At 49.5% G+C, this 16,295-nt stretch overlaps 6 protein-coding genes across 6 annotated transcripts; 5 read left to right on the top strand and 1 right to left on the bottom strand.

The window, feature by feature from the left end:
• Nucleotides 1–4,506: 4,506 nt before the first annotated feature.
• Nucleotides 4,507–5,150, top strand: N7519_001927 (uncharacterized protein; the record flags this gene model as incomplete). The annotated part of the gene is made up of 2 exons (XM_057288705.1): nucleotides 4,507–4,740; nucleotides 4,806–5,150. The coding sequence occupies 2 exons, from the start codon at nucleotides 4,507–4,509 to the stop codon at nucleotides 5,148–5,150; spliced, it is 579 nt and encodes a 192-aa protein (XP_057149907.1).
• Nucleotides 5,151–6,022: 872 nt separating this feature from the next.
• N7519_001926 (con-10 family general stress protein) lies at nucleotides 6,023–6,331 on the top strand (the record flags this gene model as incomplete). Its single annotated transcript, XM_057288704.1, has 2 exons — nucleotides 6,023–6,148; nucleotides 6,203–6,331. 2 exons carry the CDS (start codon nucleotides 6,023–6,025, stop codon nucleotides 6,329–6,331), a joined length of 255 nt encoding a protein of 84 aa, XP_057149906.1.
• An 806-nt stretch (nucleotides 6,332–7,137) lies between these two features.
• On the top strand, nucleotides 7,138–9,964 carry N7519_001925 (uncharacterized protein; the record flags this gene model as incomplete). Its single annotated transcript, XM_057288703.1, has 3 exons — nucleotides 7,138–7,428; nucleotides 7,545–8,500; nucleotides 8,581–9,964. The coding sequence occupies 3 exons, from the start codon at nucleotides 7,138–7,140 to the stop codon at nucleotides 9,962–9,964; spliced, it is 2,631 nt and encodes an 876-aa protein (XP_057149905.1).
• Nucleotides 9,965–10,637: 673 nt separating this feature from the next.
• Nucleotides 10,638–11,980, bottom strand: N7519_001924 (bifunctional chorismate synthase/riboflavin reductase [NAD(P)H] ARO2; the record flags this gene model as incomplete). The annotated part of the gene is made up of 4 exons (XM_057288702.1): nucleotides 10,638–11,330; nucleotides 11,393–11,472; nucleotides 11,532–11,893; nucleotides 11,946–11,980. The coding sequence occupies 4 exons, from the start codon at nucleotides 11,978–11,980 to the stop codon at nucleotides 10,638–10,640; spliced, it is 1,170 nt and encodes a 389-aa protein (XP_057149904.1).
• Nucleotides 11,981–12,215: 235 nt separating this feature from the next.
• On the top strand, nucleotides 12,216–13,553 carry N7519_001923 (putative lipoate--protein ligase; the record flags this gene model as incomplete). The annotated part of the gene is made up of 1 exon (XM_057288701.1): nucleotides 12,216–13,553. One exon carries the CDS (start codon nucleotides 12,216–12,218, stop codon nucleotides 13,551–13,553), a length of 1,338 nt encoding a protein of 445 aa, XP_057149903.1.
• A 531-nt stretch (nucleotides 13,554–14,084) lies between these two features.
• N7519_001922 (glycoside hydrolase family 154 protein) lies at nucleotides 14,085–16,191 on the top strand (the record flags this gene model as incomplete). Its single annotated transcript, XM_057288700.1, has 4 exons — nucleotides 14,085–14,566; nucleotides 14,652–14,950; nucleotides 15,033–15,221; nucleotides 15,260–16,191. The coding sequence occupies 4 exons, from the start codon at nucleotides 14,085–14,087 to the stop codon at nucleotides 16,189–16,191; spliced, it is 1,902 nt and encodes a 633-aa protein (XP_057149902.1).
• Nucleotides 16,192–16,295: the final 104 nt, after the last annotated feature.

Here is a 16,295-nt window from a genome sequence, read left to right as displayed (position 1 = left end):
TGAAGTGGGGAGCGAGATCGGAATCAATCAAGAATAAGAGACCCGAAAGTAATGTGAAAAGGAAAGGCAAAACAGCTAAGCAGCTGTAAGAATTAAAGAAAAAAAAAAGAAAGAGAAAAAAGATGTGTAGAGAGACCGAGACAAGAGGGGAGAGTTGAAGAGTCGAAGGGGGAGGTTGGGTGGGTAATAGGGTAGAGCGATGATCGGGACGCCAAGAGCCAAAATAAATTTACCACGATGGTCAAGAATGGTATAGAAATTATGTTAATAAAAAAATATAAAATAAAATATGGTTCATAACTGTTAATTGATTAGGGAAATTGAATACAATATTGTATATCAAATTCCAGGTTTTACGCATACCTAGTGGGGCTGTCAGCTCTGAAATTCCAAACTGTTTGCAGATTAATCTAAGATCTTTATATTCCTATACACAGTACTGATCATTTTAAAAGATTATACACATGTGCATCTACATATGTATGTAGTCCTAATGTGATGTTCTCTCCTAGTGGCGGATTTGCCACCTTGGGTCTTTACGTCGAGGACTTATCCGTGGACAGCCTTAATAGGGTGAATTGGCAATTCCCATGGATCCTAACAGATTGCAGATTGCAATAGACTAGACTAGAAAGCCCATCGTGAAAAATGCCAAGTAAGCAAACGGCCGACCATGGTTGCCCAACGTATGATGATTCTTATTTAAAAATTTCCCAAGACCTTCTCTGTATAGCTAATACTTATATTATATGTACAAAATATAGGTTACTCCGGCCCTGGCTATATATCATTTTACCTCCAATCGTATCAAGTCCGCTCATCACTTCTGCCCGAACTGCTGGGCCCTAATACCGGAAACTGTATTACTATACTCCGTAGTATGGGTGTCATTTTCAAGGATGCCATTTCCTGTTTTTCCTGTAGTTCGTCCCAGCAAAGAAAAGGCAAAAATGTGTCCATGGATGGACCTTCCACTCTTTTCAGCTTGGGATACTGCACTCTAGCTTATATCCAATGTTGTCCATATATTATATATATAGGTATGCTTATAGATGTATATGAATGATATACTGTAATATTCTATCACAATATAATACGGAATACCAGTCGGGAGGCGTCCTGCATGAAGCTCTTTAGGGGAGGAAATCCTAAAACCCGTCTGTGCGTAAAAGTGTCCGTGCGCTCCGTATACTCGACGTCATATAGGGGTCTGGCCTCTAATTAGCCTTCTCGTTTCTATACTACGGTACAGGCATATAGGTAGTAAATTTTATAGGGATATCCTCTTGGCTAATACCGTGATTGGCATAGATGCCATGATTCCTTGTGGCGTGTAAATCTTAAGTATGATCGATAATTTGCCGGCTTACATTGGCTGCAATTCAACCTTAGAAGATTATAATATTCAATTACAACTCTCAGCTTACCGAGTAGAGAACCAGAGATATCCAGAGACAAGACGCTATTTCTCTCAGGCAATCCCCACAACCTACGGTGCGGGGGTTACTCGATCGACTTGCGGGAAAAGGGGCCAAGCAGACTAGACAAGGATGGTCGCGGGGGGTTTAATGAGCATACTTCGTAGTCTACCGCAGGCCCTACTCCCTACTCGAACTAATGCACTAGCCTGTTCTTTAGGAGGTACATTGATGAAACCCATCCTCACTTCAGGAAGTAGGCGACTGCATTGGAGGGGATGCCCTCGCTGTCGCATGTCCAGTGGGGAGATAGCGGGTCAATGGTTATATGCCGCATCCTAAGCATTAATAGTCATCTTATAGTACAGGAGAGCGTGCCAGAATACCAATCACTCCTACAAGTGTTGTACGATTTGCCCCGCACAGTGGAAGTTCGGCCTGAACATCCGAGACAACACGCTCTGCAGCCATTTCCGGCGCTGATGCATGCGACTCCAAACAAAGCTAATCCTATAAAAGACCCAGAGACAGGATCATCATAGGCAATTGTTCGGGTTGGCTACTCCTTGACCTTTCCAATAAAATAATAATCTTATTCTGCATATACTGTCATTATCTCATTCGATTCCATATCCAGGTTCAAACCATTATTTAATTTTCTCCAAGACGCATGTACCTTCAGTACCTACAGTCCCCGAGCGCCACCTGTACCGCAAAAGCGATCAAAGCACACGAAGACAAGCATGGCCGCTGCTCACCGCGAGGCGCAATCTCATTACTATTCCCAATTCTATATCCCTCATCCACTTCGGGTTCCGCGCTGATACTTATTGAGGGAAATTACTGGTGCTGATCCTGCTGTGTAACGAAATGGGTAAGGGGTTGCTTTCTCTCTCTGTCTTTGATTGATTCCCGGTTGGCCGGGCGTAAGCACGTCCTAGTTCCTTATTACTCTGTGTTAACGTCGAGGCGGATTTACAATTTGGCTGTGCTGAACACGGGAAATTAGACACCCGTGGACTAGGCGCTATTGTGTATGGTTATGCACAGGCACGGTGTATTATGGTTTGACTTAGATTATTGTTCTAATTAATATCTACCTCGTAATTGTTTTGATTATGAAGTACCTAGGTAATCATCGTTAGAGGCGTTTGGCCTTTAATAATCATAAACTGGAATAGCCCTGTTGATGGCACTCAATTCCACATTCCCACATGTGATAGTATAGTAATCCACAAGTCGCGACTCTCTTGTCTTGAACTCCCGTTTACACTCCATATAAAGGCAAAGTGCACGCTCACAAAATATCGGATATTGCCTATCCTTGCCAAACAAGGCTAAACGACCTATCTAACGATCTCATTTACTCGCAAAGATCGACTGGCTGAAGTCGACTAACTTCCCCACTTATGTTTGCTTTTCCCTTCGCTCCTCGTACTCCTGAGACTCGGCACCCCCGCAAGCCGGTGACTGACGATGGTAGCCGCTGAGTCTGGGTAGTCTGTCCGAACATTCCCTTTTGCGTGCCTTCAATAAGCGGTATAGCTATATGCTGTGCTTACGCTACCAGCTCTATCTGTATCGCTGAACATAGTCTATGCTTAGAATAGATTTCCTGTTGAAGTCAGATATATATCTACTCTTTGCTCACGTGTCCCATAGAATCCTAGTTCTCCTAACAAAACTAGCGAGACAGCTTTTTTTATATCTACGAACTGGCATCACAAAGAATCTAAATGATGATCGGTTACCCTGCCAAATTTGGGTGTAAACCGGGGAACCCGTAGGGCTATGGTGCCGTGTTGAAGTGTCGAGGTCCGATACTTTGCTCCTTTTACTATTCGTCCACAGTGGACATGCTTTGCTTAATAAACAGTCAGATGATGCCTGTGACCTACCTATATGTACATATGTACTCAGTGAACGCTCAGGGCATGCTAAGTGAGTACTCAGACCAGTCAAAACTGCTTCCAATGTTACCTAGCCGCCTGCCTGATAGGCTGAAAGAATCCATCACCGAGAGTGATAAACTTACTATACGAAGTAAAATTCACTTGTATGGCATTGCCGGATGTATACATTCTATTTGGACACTGTCATGAAGGCTGGGAAATTTATGAGAGAGTATAGCATAGGAGCACCTACATTCACCTTCGTCTTTCAGCTCTTACAGACTATTACTCCCAAAGGGGATTATTACTGCTAATGGGTTCGCAATAGGAAAGACTAGAGCTTTTGTGCAAAAATAACCCAATGACAGAAAAGTCGGAATGCATGCACATGTGCTTGCTCTTATTATGTATAGTGGTTGCAGGACCACGACATGACATAGTTGCCAAACGAAGCACCTATCAATGGCATATTCCAGACTTACAAGCTGCTACCTATGACCAGGCATTGGTAGCAGAATGCTAACTTGTTCAGCCCGGCGAAATCCAGCTCAAGTAGACATGGGCTGTCATACCAATAGATGTGAGTGAGTACGAAAAGCATCACGGCATCGTCAACAGTCGTGCACGACCGCAAAACACAGTCCTGATTGATGTATAACCACGGCGCGGATGACGGAAAACTTGCCTCTATATCTGAAACACCAGTTACAAGGCGCTTATTAGCATTCTGCACACAGGCGCTATGAGAGCTCATTAATGATTCAAATATGACGGGTAGATCAGCTACCCGCAGAAACTGACCTTACGTGTTGTGGCTTCAAGACACAAGCCGCGAAAACCCTAGCATTCCAGAAATGTGACACACGCATTACACCCGTTAGACGTAAGATCTATCTACCATCAATAATGCTACCATGATTCCAGCAAACATCATACCTTCCATTACTATACGTGCATTTAATTCACGTCAGAGTGATCAAGCGCGCAGATATGCCAATAACTTGCACTACATTATTAATCTTACAATTACGCCTAGTATAAGGAGGCCACGCTCCAGGCTGCTGAGGTTGCTGTTATGAATGTCCCCTTCCAAGGCCATAATGATCTTTGCCCTTCATTCATCAAGAGCCCCTCCTTTCAGTCAACTCGTGTCACGTCTTGCTCAGAGACGTGGAATTGCAACTTCACCTATCGCCATGACACCCCGCATCATCGACACGATCAAAAAGGACCACCGGGAGATTGAGTCATATTATGGCAAGATTATTACCTCCAAGGACCCGGACGAACAGACCCGCTTCCAGAATATGTTTATCTGGGCACTAGCTCGACACTCCATCGGAGAAGAGCTTGTTCTATATCCTCTCTTTGAGAAAACACTCTCCGATGGCGTACAAATGGCCAATAAGGACCGTGATCAGCATATGCAAGTAAGTTGTGCTCTTCATTTTACCTAGGTACCTATCACAGTGTTGACATGATATGATGGGCTTAGGTTAAAAAGCAACTGAAGGCGTTCCAAAATATGACACCTTCAGATACGCAATTTGTTCCTACCATCAGGGAGCTCATGGAGCACCTTTCCGAGCACATCAAAGAGGAGGAGAGTGACGACTTGCCTCGACTGGAGGCAGCCTTGACTCAAGAGGATAGTGAGGACTGTTCTAAGACCTTTGGCCGAACGAAGATGTTCGTCCCTTCACGTTCTCACCCCAGTGCACCAGACAAGCCTCCGTACGAGACCGCTATCGGGCTTCTGACGGCACCCATCGATCATCTCGCCGACCTCTTCCGTAAGTGGCCTGATACTTCGGGGATGCCTAATCCCACTACCAAATAAAATTCGCTGGTGTGAGCCTTTCAGGCTGTATTCTGTTGGAACTCTTTCCTGGCATTGTGTACTTAAAGTGCTGTTCATTGGTCCATAGTACTATCGCGTATGTACTCTATATGTTGAGACGGATTTACCAGTTTGGATTGAGGCGGTGATCCACGAATTTTGGTTCAAGCTATACAATCCAAAATTACTGCGGCGTGACGGAAAATCGACGTAGACACCAATATGTGGCACCAGCCCAGCCTCATCGGCCTTTCTCTCAGGTTCTCCTTGCCACTGCCATGCTGCTTTTGGACTTGCTGAACTCGTGTTCGGTCCAATTTATCTAATGTGAGATGATATATGCTTGGTTTGTGAAATATAGGGAGAGAGAGGATGGATTCCTATATTCTACATTACTTCGTTATTCAATGACCATTGAAGAATATATGCTCAAACCCGCATAAACACTCGGGATCAGTAGACCTTGGCACCGACATTCCCCTTCTTATGGCTTTAGTCATACTCTTGGAAACTGCGACAAATGAATAGTTGTGAGGCCATGGGAAAGCTTTCAGTGGAGGCAAATATAGGCTGGATAGACGTCAAGGTGACTCTATCGCATCTGTGAAAGGGACACCTCGTGGCGTTGGAATATTCCTCGAAACTACCCCAGACGGATCGCCGCGAGGCCATGGCAAAGCTTCCAGTGGAGGCAAATATAGCAAACAGGGATTAGACGTCAAGGTGACTCCATCGCATCTGTCAAGGGGCACGTCGTGGCGTTGCATACTGCATATAAATAAGTAGTGAACTTGGCCTAGGATCATACATACCAATTCTCGAAACTATCAAGCACATAATACTACTTTTGTACATATTACAACCATACCACAATGGTCGATAACCCCAACCCCGGTAATTTCCACAACCGACCTCACGAAGAGGTTGAGAATATTGCTCGAAAGGGCGGGCAGTCTAGCCACCACAGCGGTTTTGCTTCTATGGATCGTGAGAAGCAGGTTAGTACAAACATTGTCTTGATATAGCAAACACAACAACTAACAATTCTTCAGAGAAACATTGCGTCGAAAGGCGGCCACGCTTCACGTGGAAAATTTGAGCCAGGAAGTCCGAGAGCCAAGGAAGCAGGACGGAGGGGAGGTAAAGCCATCCACCAGCAGCAGGAGGAGCCTGAGGAATAAGGTGATCACTTTATCGCGAGGCACGGGGTTCGCAGCTGGCAAGCTAGGTCTAGCTACCCTTTGTGTGGTATAAATCAAATGAATTAGCTCTCGGTCTGTTACCCAAACTTTTCTCCAGTATAGTAGAATTTGGAATACGCAAGCACCCGTGTTTGGATAGGTCTATATATTGTATTGTAATCATAAACTTGTTCAAAGGCAGTCAACATTTTATGCTCTTGAAACACATCTGATACCCGTTCTACTAAAGGCCCACTTGGGGAATCTTAACGCTAAAAAGATTCCAAAGATATTTTGAGGCAATCTATAACCTAATAAGTCAAGAAAACAGGGAAATCATGAAAACAGATTTTAATAATGCTGCCTGTATATGTTATATGACATGATATGCATGAAAACATAAAAACACGCAATCACCCACCGTTGCCGGGCAACGAGGTTGGTTCGGCGGTCGATCAGAGTCTCGGCAATACATTAAGTTCCCTCTTTCTTTGTTTGCGAGCAAATAAAGTCGGTTTAATAAAAGTGACTGTATGGTACTCTTGATGATTGGTCTGGTAATATAGAAGGGCGGCGAGAACCCCCCAGGTCTTAAACCATAAACTTGTTTACTGAAGTTCTACAATGCTATCCCCTTCAATATCTCTCTGCCTTTCTACCCTGTCACAGACATTGACGTTAACATTAACACCTGTCAAATTGAATACCTACATTGCACTGTCCGAAAATAGACCTTCGCGTGGCACGTCATGCTCGCCGATCCTGGAATGTACCCTTGCTTCTGATTGTCTCAGATCGCAAACAGCATGAAGCATCGCAAGGCAAAGGCACTCCTTGCGCTTGCGCTAGTTGGCCCCTCTACTGCAATCCCATACACCCCATCGTCTATCTTCCTTTCCCCACAACACGATGACTCCATCGCATACATCCTCCGACCCAGCTCCACCGGGGAAACCGAGTTCGTCTCTCTCAACCTGTCCAGCAGCATCGATGCCAAGAATCTATCATATCAAACCCTGTTGAAGAGCACGCCATTCTACAGTTCCGATCAAAACTCGACTTTCATCTCTGCCATCAATGACCAAGGGTTCATCACAGTCTACTCGGGCAACTGCCACAGCGCATCCGATAGCCCGGCACTATGGCAGTTCCACCCAAACATCAAAAGCCCAATTGCCAACGGGACTTGGGACAGACTGCCAATCATCACCAGCGAGACAAAACTGCACCGAACTATCTAGCGGCGGGGTTCACGTATTCAGCATCCCGCCACGAAGATGAGAGCGAGAGCTCCATGTACGCTTTTGGTGGAATGTGCCCATTCGCGAACAGCACGGACGAAACATGGGTCACGGCGGCCAACTACTCCCGCTCGACGGTGGTGTTAGGGCCGAGTCCCTATTACAACACCAAGTTCACCGCTGCCACGACTGGCAAGCGCGCACCGCCCGTCGCTGAAGCTGGAATGGCCGTGGTGCCACTTCAGCCTACCTATGCTGCCGGTTCTACGGGGAAACAACAAGACTTTTTGTTTATTGGTGGCCATACCAGGCAGGCCTTCCTTAACATGTCGCAACTTGCCATTTTCTCGCTGCCGCAGCAAAGCTGGAGCTTTGTTTCTGCCATCTCTAATTCGACGCCAGAGACTGAACGTGAACTGACTGTTCGAGATGCGGTCTCTATTGAGCCTCGCTCCGGTCACACTGCGGTTCTCTCGGAAGATGGCAATAAAGTGTTTGTATTTGGAGGTTGGGTTGGGGATATGACTGTCCCTGCTGAGCCGCAGTTTGCAGTTCTGGATCTTGCAGAAGGGTTTGGCGGAACCACCGAATGGATTTGGACAGCGCCCTCCGCCGAAGGATTAGGGATCACCCAGGGTGCTGGCATCTTCGGACATGGAGCGGCAATGCTCCCTGGGGGCGTCATGATGATTTCCGGGGGCTACAATATCCCGAAACCATCTTCCAAACGGGCCTCAGCGACTGCGCAACCCAACCAGCAGGTCTATCTCTACAATGTGACTTCGAGCAGTTGGGTCACTTCTTACAGCAATCCGGCGGCCAGTTCCTCGAATGCTTCCCCCCGTTCCAGTAAGCTTTCATCATCCCAAAAGGCCGGCTTAGGGGTTGGGCTGGGCATTGGATGCCCTGCTGCCTTGGCCATCGTTTTGTGTGGATGGAACTACCACCGAAAGCGCCGCGTAAAGAGCAAGCGAGACTCGCAGTTACGGGAACTTGCTTTGGGGGCAGAACGAGCTCACTTTTGGGATCGAAATTGTCCAACACAAGCAAGCAGTATTCGGAGTTCTGGAATGAGCGAAAAAAAGGGATGCCCCCCCTGTATCCTTGGTCGGCAAATCGCAGCCAGACGGCACGGCCCAACTGGAGAGACCAGGGCGAAGGCACAGCGGAGAGGACTGGGCTGTTGATGGACCCTCCTAGTCCAGTCAAGAATACCCAGCCCCCTGTGGTACCTCCAGTGAGCAATCGGCCATTCTCATATCGAAACAGTGAATACCGTCGCAGTGACACTACTGGTGATATCCACCCTATTGATGAACGCGAAGAAGATGAAGCGTTCCGAGAAAATCTCATGGCAACCATCCCAGCTGGAACAAGACCCACGGTCAAGATGACGGAGCCCGAAGACCCCTTCTCAGATACCCCCTACGCAACTCCTCGGAGTACCATCTTCGGCGTTGGCCTAGGTCCTTTCTACAGCCGGCGAAAGGATATTGGATCCGTGGATGTCGAGTCCCCGAAAACCGAACGAACAGCCACCAACCTGTCAGATAACTCAGCATTCTCTTTTGCGTCCTCCCAGCCTGTCGGCATGGTCAACCAAGCACGAGGCATTCTCGTCGATCGACCTATGAGCTGGGGCAGTGGGCGCCAGTCACTGGAATACCTCGCCGAAACCTCAGCACACAGCGACCCAGACGGCGTAGCCCGTTCGGAGAAATCAGTATCAGCGGATTCCTACTCTACAGCCCAGACAAACCTATCCCACCGCAAGTCAGAGAACGAGTCCCTCCTCGTTGACGCCCTCGACCCCATCACACCCTCATCCCCCTCAAAACTGCCCCGGGAATCCAAACCAAAAGCCTCTGACTGGGTAATGAACACCATGCGCCGAGCCCTAACAATGACCCGCCGCAGCCCCGACAGCCAACCCGACTCCGGTTCTAGTACCTCTAGCGCCGCGCACCGCGCCTCCGGCATTGACCGCCGCAGCACGCTCGGATCAGGTCAACAATCCACAAGCTCAGGTCCCAGCACCCCGCGCCGAGCAGTCAGCGCTTCAGCAGAGCTATTCCGCCGCAAGCAGGGTGCCAAAGACTGGAACGCGCGGAAGCGTGTCTCAGACGATGTGTTTAACATGGCCCGGTCTACACGCGATGATCTTTTCATCGGCGCGCCGGGATACCTGGGTGACGAAGCTGGCTTCGGCGATGACGAGGAAGATGTCCATGATTGGGATCTGGAGGGTGCTGCTGAGACCCGACGTGTCCAGACGACTTTTACCGTTCCTCGGGAGAAACTCCGTGTCGTTAATGCTGCCGCTGGCGATATTGATAGTACGTCTGAGCGCTCTGTTAGTTGGGGTACTGGGAACCGGAGGGTCAGTACCTAGATCTGAGATCTGGGGTTGCTTTTTTCTCTTCTACTGATCGTCTTGTTCTCCCTTCTCCGTTTTATCTTCTCACTTGTACTTTTGTATTGCCTTTTCTTTTTTGGGTTAGGTGAGCCTGGTTTGGTGTCTGCATCTATGAGACACCTAGAGATGTGTTGTGTTGCATTGCATTGCGTCGTTTGTACACAACTTCGGCGTGCGAGTTTTTATTTGCAGTTTGTCGTTGGTTATTTTCTCGCTTGGAGTCTTTACTTTTTTTGTCACACTGTGTTTTGGGGGTGGTTGCTGTTTTCTCTCGTTTTGATATCCACAGCGATGTTTTGATGCCGTTCCGAGATGAGATGATTGTCCTGATGAATCGACGTTTCTCTTTTTACGTGGTTCCTCCTGCAGAGTGAGCGCTTGTTCGATTAGGTAGCGAGTTCAAAATGGATGATTGCTTTTAAAATTTGTTGAGCCTCTTAAGTAACTGCAATTCTTAGACAATCTCGTATACTGGATATTTCATAGGAGACAAGGATGTATTTTCTCCCAGAATTGTTAAATGCATGAATATGGCATCTATATAACGCTTTTGTAGCTCCATGATACATCAGACATAGACTCAGACATGACCTTCCTTAATGACGCTTGCGTATAACATTTTAATATAACTCGTCAGGTTTCCCCCAGTCTACGATGAAGGAGCACCATTGGGCGCGGTGGTAGGATGAGTAGGGATAGTCTGAGGCTTCCGTGGAAGCAAGTTCTTGGCGCCCTCACGGGCATACTGAGCCATGAGTGCATCCATGACAACCAGCGACGACATAGCCTCAACGATAGGGACAGCACGGGGGGGAACACAAGGATCGTGGCGACCCTTAGCCTCCAGGACACCCTCCTCGCCGTCGTAGGAAGTAGTGGTCTGCGCCTGGCCGATGGTAGCAGCGGGCTTGAAGGCGACGCGGAAGTAGATGGACGCGCCGTTGGAGATACCACCCTGGATACCGCCAGAGTTGTTAGTCTTGGTAGTGAGACGGGGACCGCCGGCCTCAGTTGTCGACGAGTTGGCGATGAAGGGGTCGTTGTGGATTGAGCCGGGGACCTCGCAGCCGCCGAAGCCGGAGCCGATCTCGAAGCCCTTGGTTGCGGGGATGCTGAGCATCGCGTGGCCGAGCTTGGCTTCAAGCTTATCGAAGCACGGCTCGCCCAGCCCGACTGGCACGTTGCGGATCACGCATGTTACGGTTCCACCGATGCTGTCGTGGTTGTCGCGGAACTTCTCGATGACTTTGGTCATGCGCTGGGCTGCTTCGGTTTCTGGGCATCGGATGGGAGCGAAGGAGTCGACGGTTTTGCGGTCGATTGTTTCGATTAGCTTGAGGAACTCGGGGTTCGTGGAGGGGGAGGGGTGTTCGGGGGTTGGGGGAAGAGGTGCTCGTTGCCGACGGAGGAGACGAAGGCGACGATTTCGATGTTATGCGCCAGGCTGAGGAACTTCTCGGCGATGGCGCCGGCAGCTACACGGCCTGTACGAATTGGGTCAGCGAGAGTAATTGTTTGGTGTTTTTGGTTACACATAACGTACCGATAGTCTCACGGGCGCTGCTGCGACCACCGCCGCTGCTGGCCTTGACGCCGTACTTCTCCAGGTAGGTGAAATCGGCATGGCTAGGGCGCGGGTACAGGTCCATTGTGCTGCCACCGTAGTCCTTGGGACGCTGGTCCTCATTGCGGACGACCATGGCAATTGGTGTGCCCAGAGTGACGCCGAACTCTGTGCCTGACTGGATCTCGACTCGGTCCTTCTCGTCCCGCGGGGTAGTGAGGGCGCTTTGGCCGGGACGGCGCCGGGTCATTTGGGGCTGAATATCGGCCTCAGTGATTTCTAGGCCCGGAGGACATCCATCGACGATGCAGCCGACGGAGCGACAGTGGGACTCGCCATAACTGAATCGTGGGTGTCAGCAGCGATATGTGTGATGAGGGGTGGGCAACTTACGTGGTGACACGGAAATACTGACCCCACGTCGACATTATGGGCGTTGAAAGATAATCGCAAGGTATTAAAGGACGGTTATAAGTTCAAAAACCCCAAGATCAATAAAACAGTAGAATAGGAAGAGAACAAGGTTGTTCGCTGACCGCAAGTAGAAAAAAAGGAAATTGGAAATCGACTCATCGCTGAGATTCCTATCTGGGACTAGCGCAACCGACTATCGGCGCATAACCTTCGGGATGCGATCAATAACTTCGTTCACCTTTTGCTCCAATGCTCACCCTTCGAGGATGCTCCTCGTCTTCGGTACGTTGGACTAGTCCACTGAAGCATCGATGGATCCGCCATAATTCATCATATCCCGCTCACCAATTCGCCGAGCTCGCCAGCCGTCCCTCCTCTTTACATCAGATCTACCAATCGCTATCAACAGATCCCTACGTGAACCTTTCGATCGAGCACTTCCTACTAGAAAATGCCCCGGCAGACTCCAGCATTTTGTTTCTTTATGCCAATCGACCGTGTGTAGTCATTGGGCGCAACCAGAATCCATGGCTTGAAACAGATCTCCGCGCACTTCACAATGACCGCAGGAACGGCACGACTGGAGAAGACGAAGCTGCAGTATTCGTTCGTCGGCGATCAGGTGGCGGGGCTGTCTTCCACGATGAGGGCAACTTGAATTACAGCGTTATATGTCCGCGTACCTCGTTTACGCGTGACAAGCACGCCGAGATGGTGGTGCGCGCACTTCATCAGGTCGGAGCTACCAACACTAGTGTCAATGAGCGGCACGATATTGTCATGGCCCGAGCAGAAGGGATGGAAAATGATCTCAACGAGCCTTTAACACGCAAGGTCTCTGGCTCTGCGTTTAAGCTCACTCGGTTCCGAGCCCTCCATCACGGCACTTGCTTGCTCGATTCCCCGAACATTCATGATCTTGGCCGGTACCTGCGATCATCCGCTCGCGAGTATATCCAGGCCAAGGGTGTTGAAAGCGTTCGTTCTCCGGTCGGGAATGTCTCGACTGCGTTGGCCGACTCGTTCTTTTCCATGCAGAGCGTGGTTGAGAGTGTGATCGAGCAGTTTGCTCAACTCTACCAGGTACATCCCGATGCTGTTCTCAGGGCTCAGCGTGCTCATGCCAATGAGCCTGAAGTCTTTGCTGGAGGTTCTTGGGTAGCTGGTACAGTGGGAGAAGTGCAAGGCGAGCAGGTGCCTGCCATCGGGAAAGGAATTGCCGAGTTGCGCTCGTTGGAGTGGAAGTACACCCAAACACCGCGTTTCACTTTCTCAACGTACCCCATCGAGGAAGACCCCCGTGAACGGCCTCCACTGCCCTCCTCGCTCCCCTCAAGTACCCGTGCTTTCCTCCGCCTGCAACATGGCGCTATCGTCGAAAGCCACATCTCTGTCTCACCTAACGAGTCCACTGCATCTGGCCAAGCCAGCCGTGTCCACTCAGCACTGAACGGACAAAAGCTGCACGAGATTACCTTGGCCCGGTGGACAGAGCTCCTCAAGCAGGGTCTTGGCGGAACAGAGGGAGTCGATGATACTGTTGTGAAAGAGCTAGCCCGCTTCTTGGGTGGCCTCTTGGGTGGTTAATTGTCCAATTGCATCGGTGCCATGCAATTCGTGACGTGTATAGATATTGAATACTCTTGGGCCCTATGTACAAACAATAATACCATGATATCCTATACGACAAGAACCACATTACTGGTTGCTTTGCCCGTCTCCTTCATTGGTGGACGATAATTTCCCCACTTATCAGATCATCACCTGGGCACAGCCTATTTCGAACAGACTAGCCTTTGTCACTGACGATCTCCCCACGTTACGTCGACCGGCTAAATGGAAACCCCACGCCAGCCCCAGGATTCCCTCAGGCCAGCGCACAGATCCAACTGGCTGAATCGGCATTCTCAGCGAATTCCGATTCGCACCAAAATGGCCCCTGGTATTACTATAGGTCGGCATAGTCACGCGAACTCCGATATCAAATGCCAACCAAGCAACTAACAATCGGGGATTCACCCGATGTCAATCTTTATAAAACGTACAACCACCTATTAAACAGACAATAGCTACCATAACAGCACAAACTCCTCATAGCCTCCAGCCTATAGACTTACGATGTCTATCCACGCTAACGGCCGAACCCCTTCACAGGCCTTCAGCAAATCCCCTTTCCGCACCAGATCCGACCTACAAGAAGCATGCCGCGCCCTTCTCGATCCGCTAGTACCCCTCTTTACAGCAGGCGGAACACGTGTCAAAGTAGGCACATCGACGACACGATTCGACGAAGGCGGAGCCCAGATCGAGGGATACGCTCGCCCGCTATGGGGTCTGGCCTCGCTGCTAGGCGGCGGATATGAATACGCCGAGGCTGAGCGCTGGCGCCAGGGAATCATCAACGGCACTGATCCCGAACACCCGGAGTTCTGGGGTCATATTGAAGATATGGACCAGCGCATGGTGGAGATGTGTCCGATTGGGTTTGCGCTTGCTGTTGCGCCTCATGTCTTTTGGGATCCATTGACAGAGAAGCAGAGGGGGAATGTTGGTAGTTGGCTGGCGAGTATTAATGCGCGCGAAATGCCGAATACGAATTGGTATGTTATGACTTGATCTATCCAGGATGGTCTGCTTTTGGTGTGAAGTGAATGAGTCGACTAATTATGGTGGGGACGATTACAGGCTGTGGTTCCGCGTCTTTGCAAACTTGGGCCTCAGAAAGAATGGCGCTGAATACTCTTTGTCTCGTATCGAGGCTGATATGGATCATCTGGATACCTTCCATGTTGGCGGAGGATGGAGCAATGATGGACCTAAGAGTCATCATCAGATGGATTACTATTCCGGCTCATTCGCCATCCAGTTCTTGCAGCTTCTTTATTCAAAGCTGGCGGGTGACTTTGATCCTGAGCGTGCTGAGCGCTATCGCCAGCGGGCAAGGGAGTTTGCTATAGATTTTGTGCACTACTTCGATCCTAACGGTATGTCTGGGGCGGGTCTTTCTGATATGATTCCCTCTTCTTTTGAGATGAATTGGTCCTGACTAGAACTACTATCAAATAGGCAGTGCCATTCCATTCGGACGCTCTATGACCTATCGGTTTGCCATGGTTGGATTCTGGGGTGCATTAGGCTTCGCAGACGTCGAACTACCGGAACCACTGACATGGGGCGTGGTTAGGGGAATTCTCCTTCGCCACTTCCGATGGTGGTCTACTCAGGAAGACATGTTCAACAACGATGGCACCTTGAGTCTCGGCTACTCGTACGCTAACATGTACCTAACGGAGAATTACAATTCCCGGGGTCACCGTACTGGTGCTGTCTCTCGTTCACGCCATTGGCACTACCGGAGACGCATCCCTTCTGGTCCGCGCAAGAGGAGCCTTACCCAAGTTCCTCTTTACCCGAAGTGGTGGCCCTAAAGTACCCCAAACATATTGCCATTCGTCGTGGTGGACACTCCTTCCTGCTGTCTTCTGGCCAAGCATGCCACTACCCCCTCAAAGCAACACAGGCCAAGTATGGCAAGTTTGCATACAGTTCTGCCTTTGGATACTCGGTTCCGACGGGTGGCTACCAGCTGGAGCAGCATGCCCCAGACAGCATGCTTGCGTTGTCAGACGACGGCGGCGACATCTGGCAGACTAGACGGCTGGCGCTCGATGCGCGCTTTGAGGAACCAGAGCTCAATGGCCAACCTATTCTTGTTTCTGGTTGGAAACCGTGGCCAGATGTTGATATAGAGACCATTCTCATCCCGCCGACGCAGGAAACTGAGAACTGGCATCTGCGCGCTCACCATGTGCGCACTGGTCGTGCTTTACAGACCTCTGAAGGTGCCTTTGCTATTTACGGATGTCGTAGCGATAATGGTCGTACCTTGGGGCCTATGACTGGGGATGATTCTGAGGGGACAATGCACGACAGCCGGAGTGGATTGGTGGTTTCATCGGCTGGGGCTGTTGGCATCGCGGAGCTCCATTCGCCCATTGTGCGGGCTGGCCGGATCGTCTTGGCTGATCCAAACTCCAATATCATTCATGGACGCACACTTTTGCCGTCACTTTCGGTGGACTTGGTAGCTGGCCAGGATTGCTGGTTTGTCACGGCCGTTTATGCTGTGCCAGACTGTCAACGGGATTGGAAGGCAGGTTGGGAGAAGAAACCAGTTATTCCAGAGTGGCTACAGAAGAGGATGCAGAGTACAGATCAGAGTTGATTACTCGTACACATTGATATGTACTCTACCTAGGTAGTTTATGAGAGAATGTACCATGGAATGCTAATCCTATTCTGGAAAGTTTTGCTGTATTGGGATTAGCC

This window comes from Penicillium mononematosum, assembly GCF_028829835.1.
Source record: "Penicillium mononematosum strain IBT 11891 chromosome Unknown utg000002l:1.0-8112719.0:1.0-8118358.0, whole genome shotgun sequence".
Taxonomy (NCBI): domain Eukaryota; kingdom Fungi; phylum Ascomycota; class Eurotiomycetes; order Eurotiales; family Aspergillaceae; genus Penicillium; species Penicillium mononematosum.
This window is presented reverse-complemented; position numbering and strand designations above follow the sequence as displayed.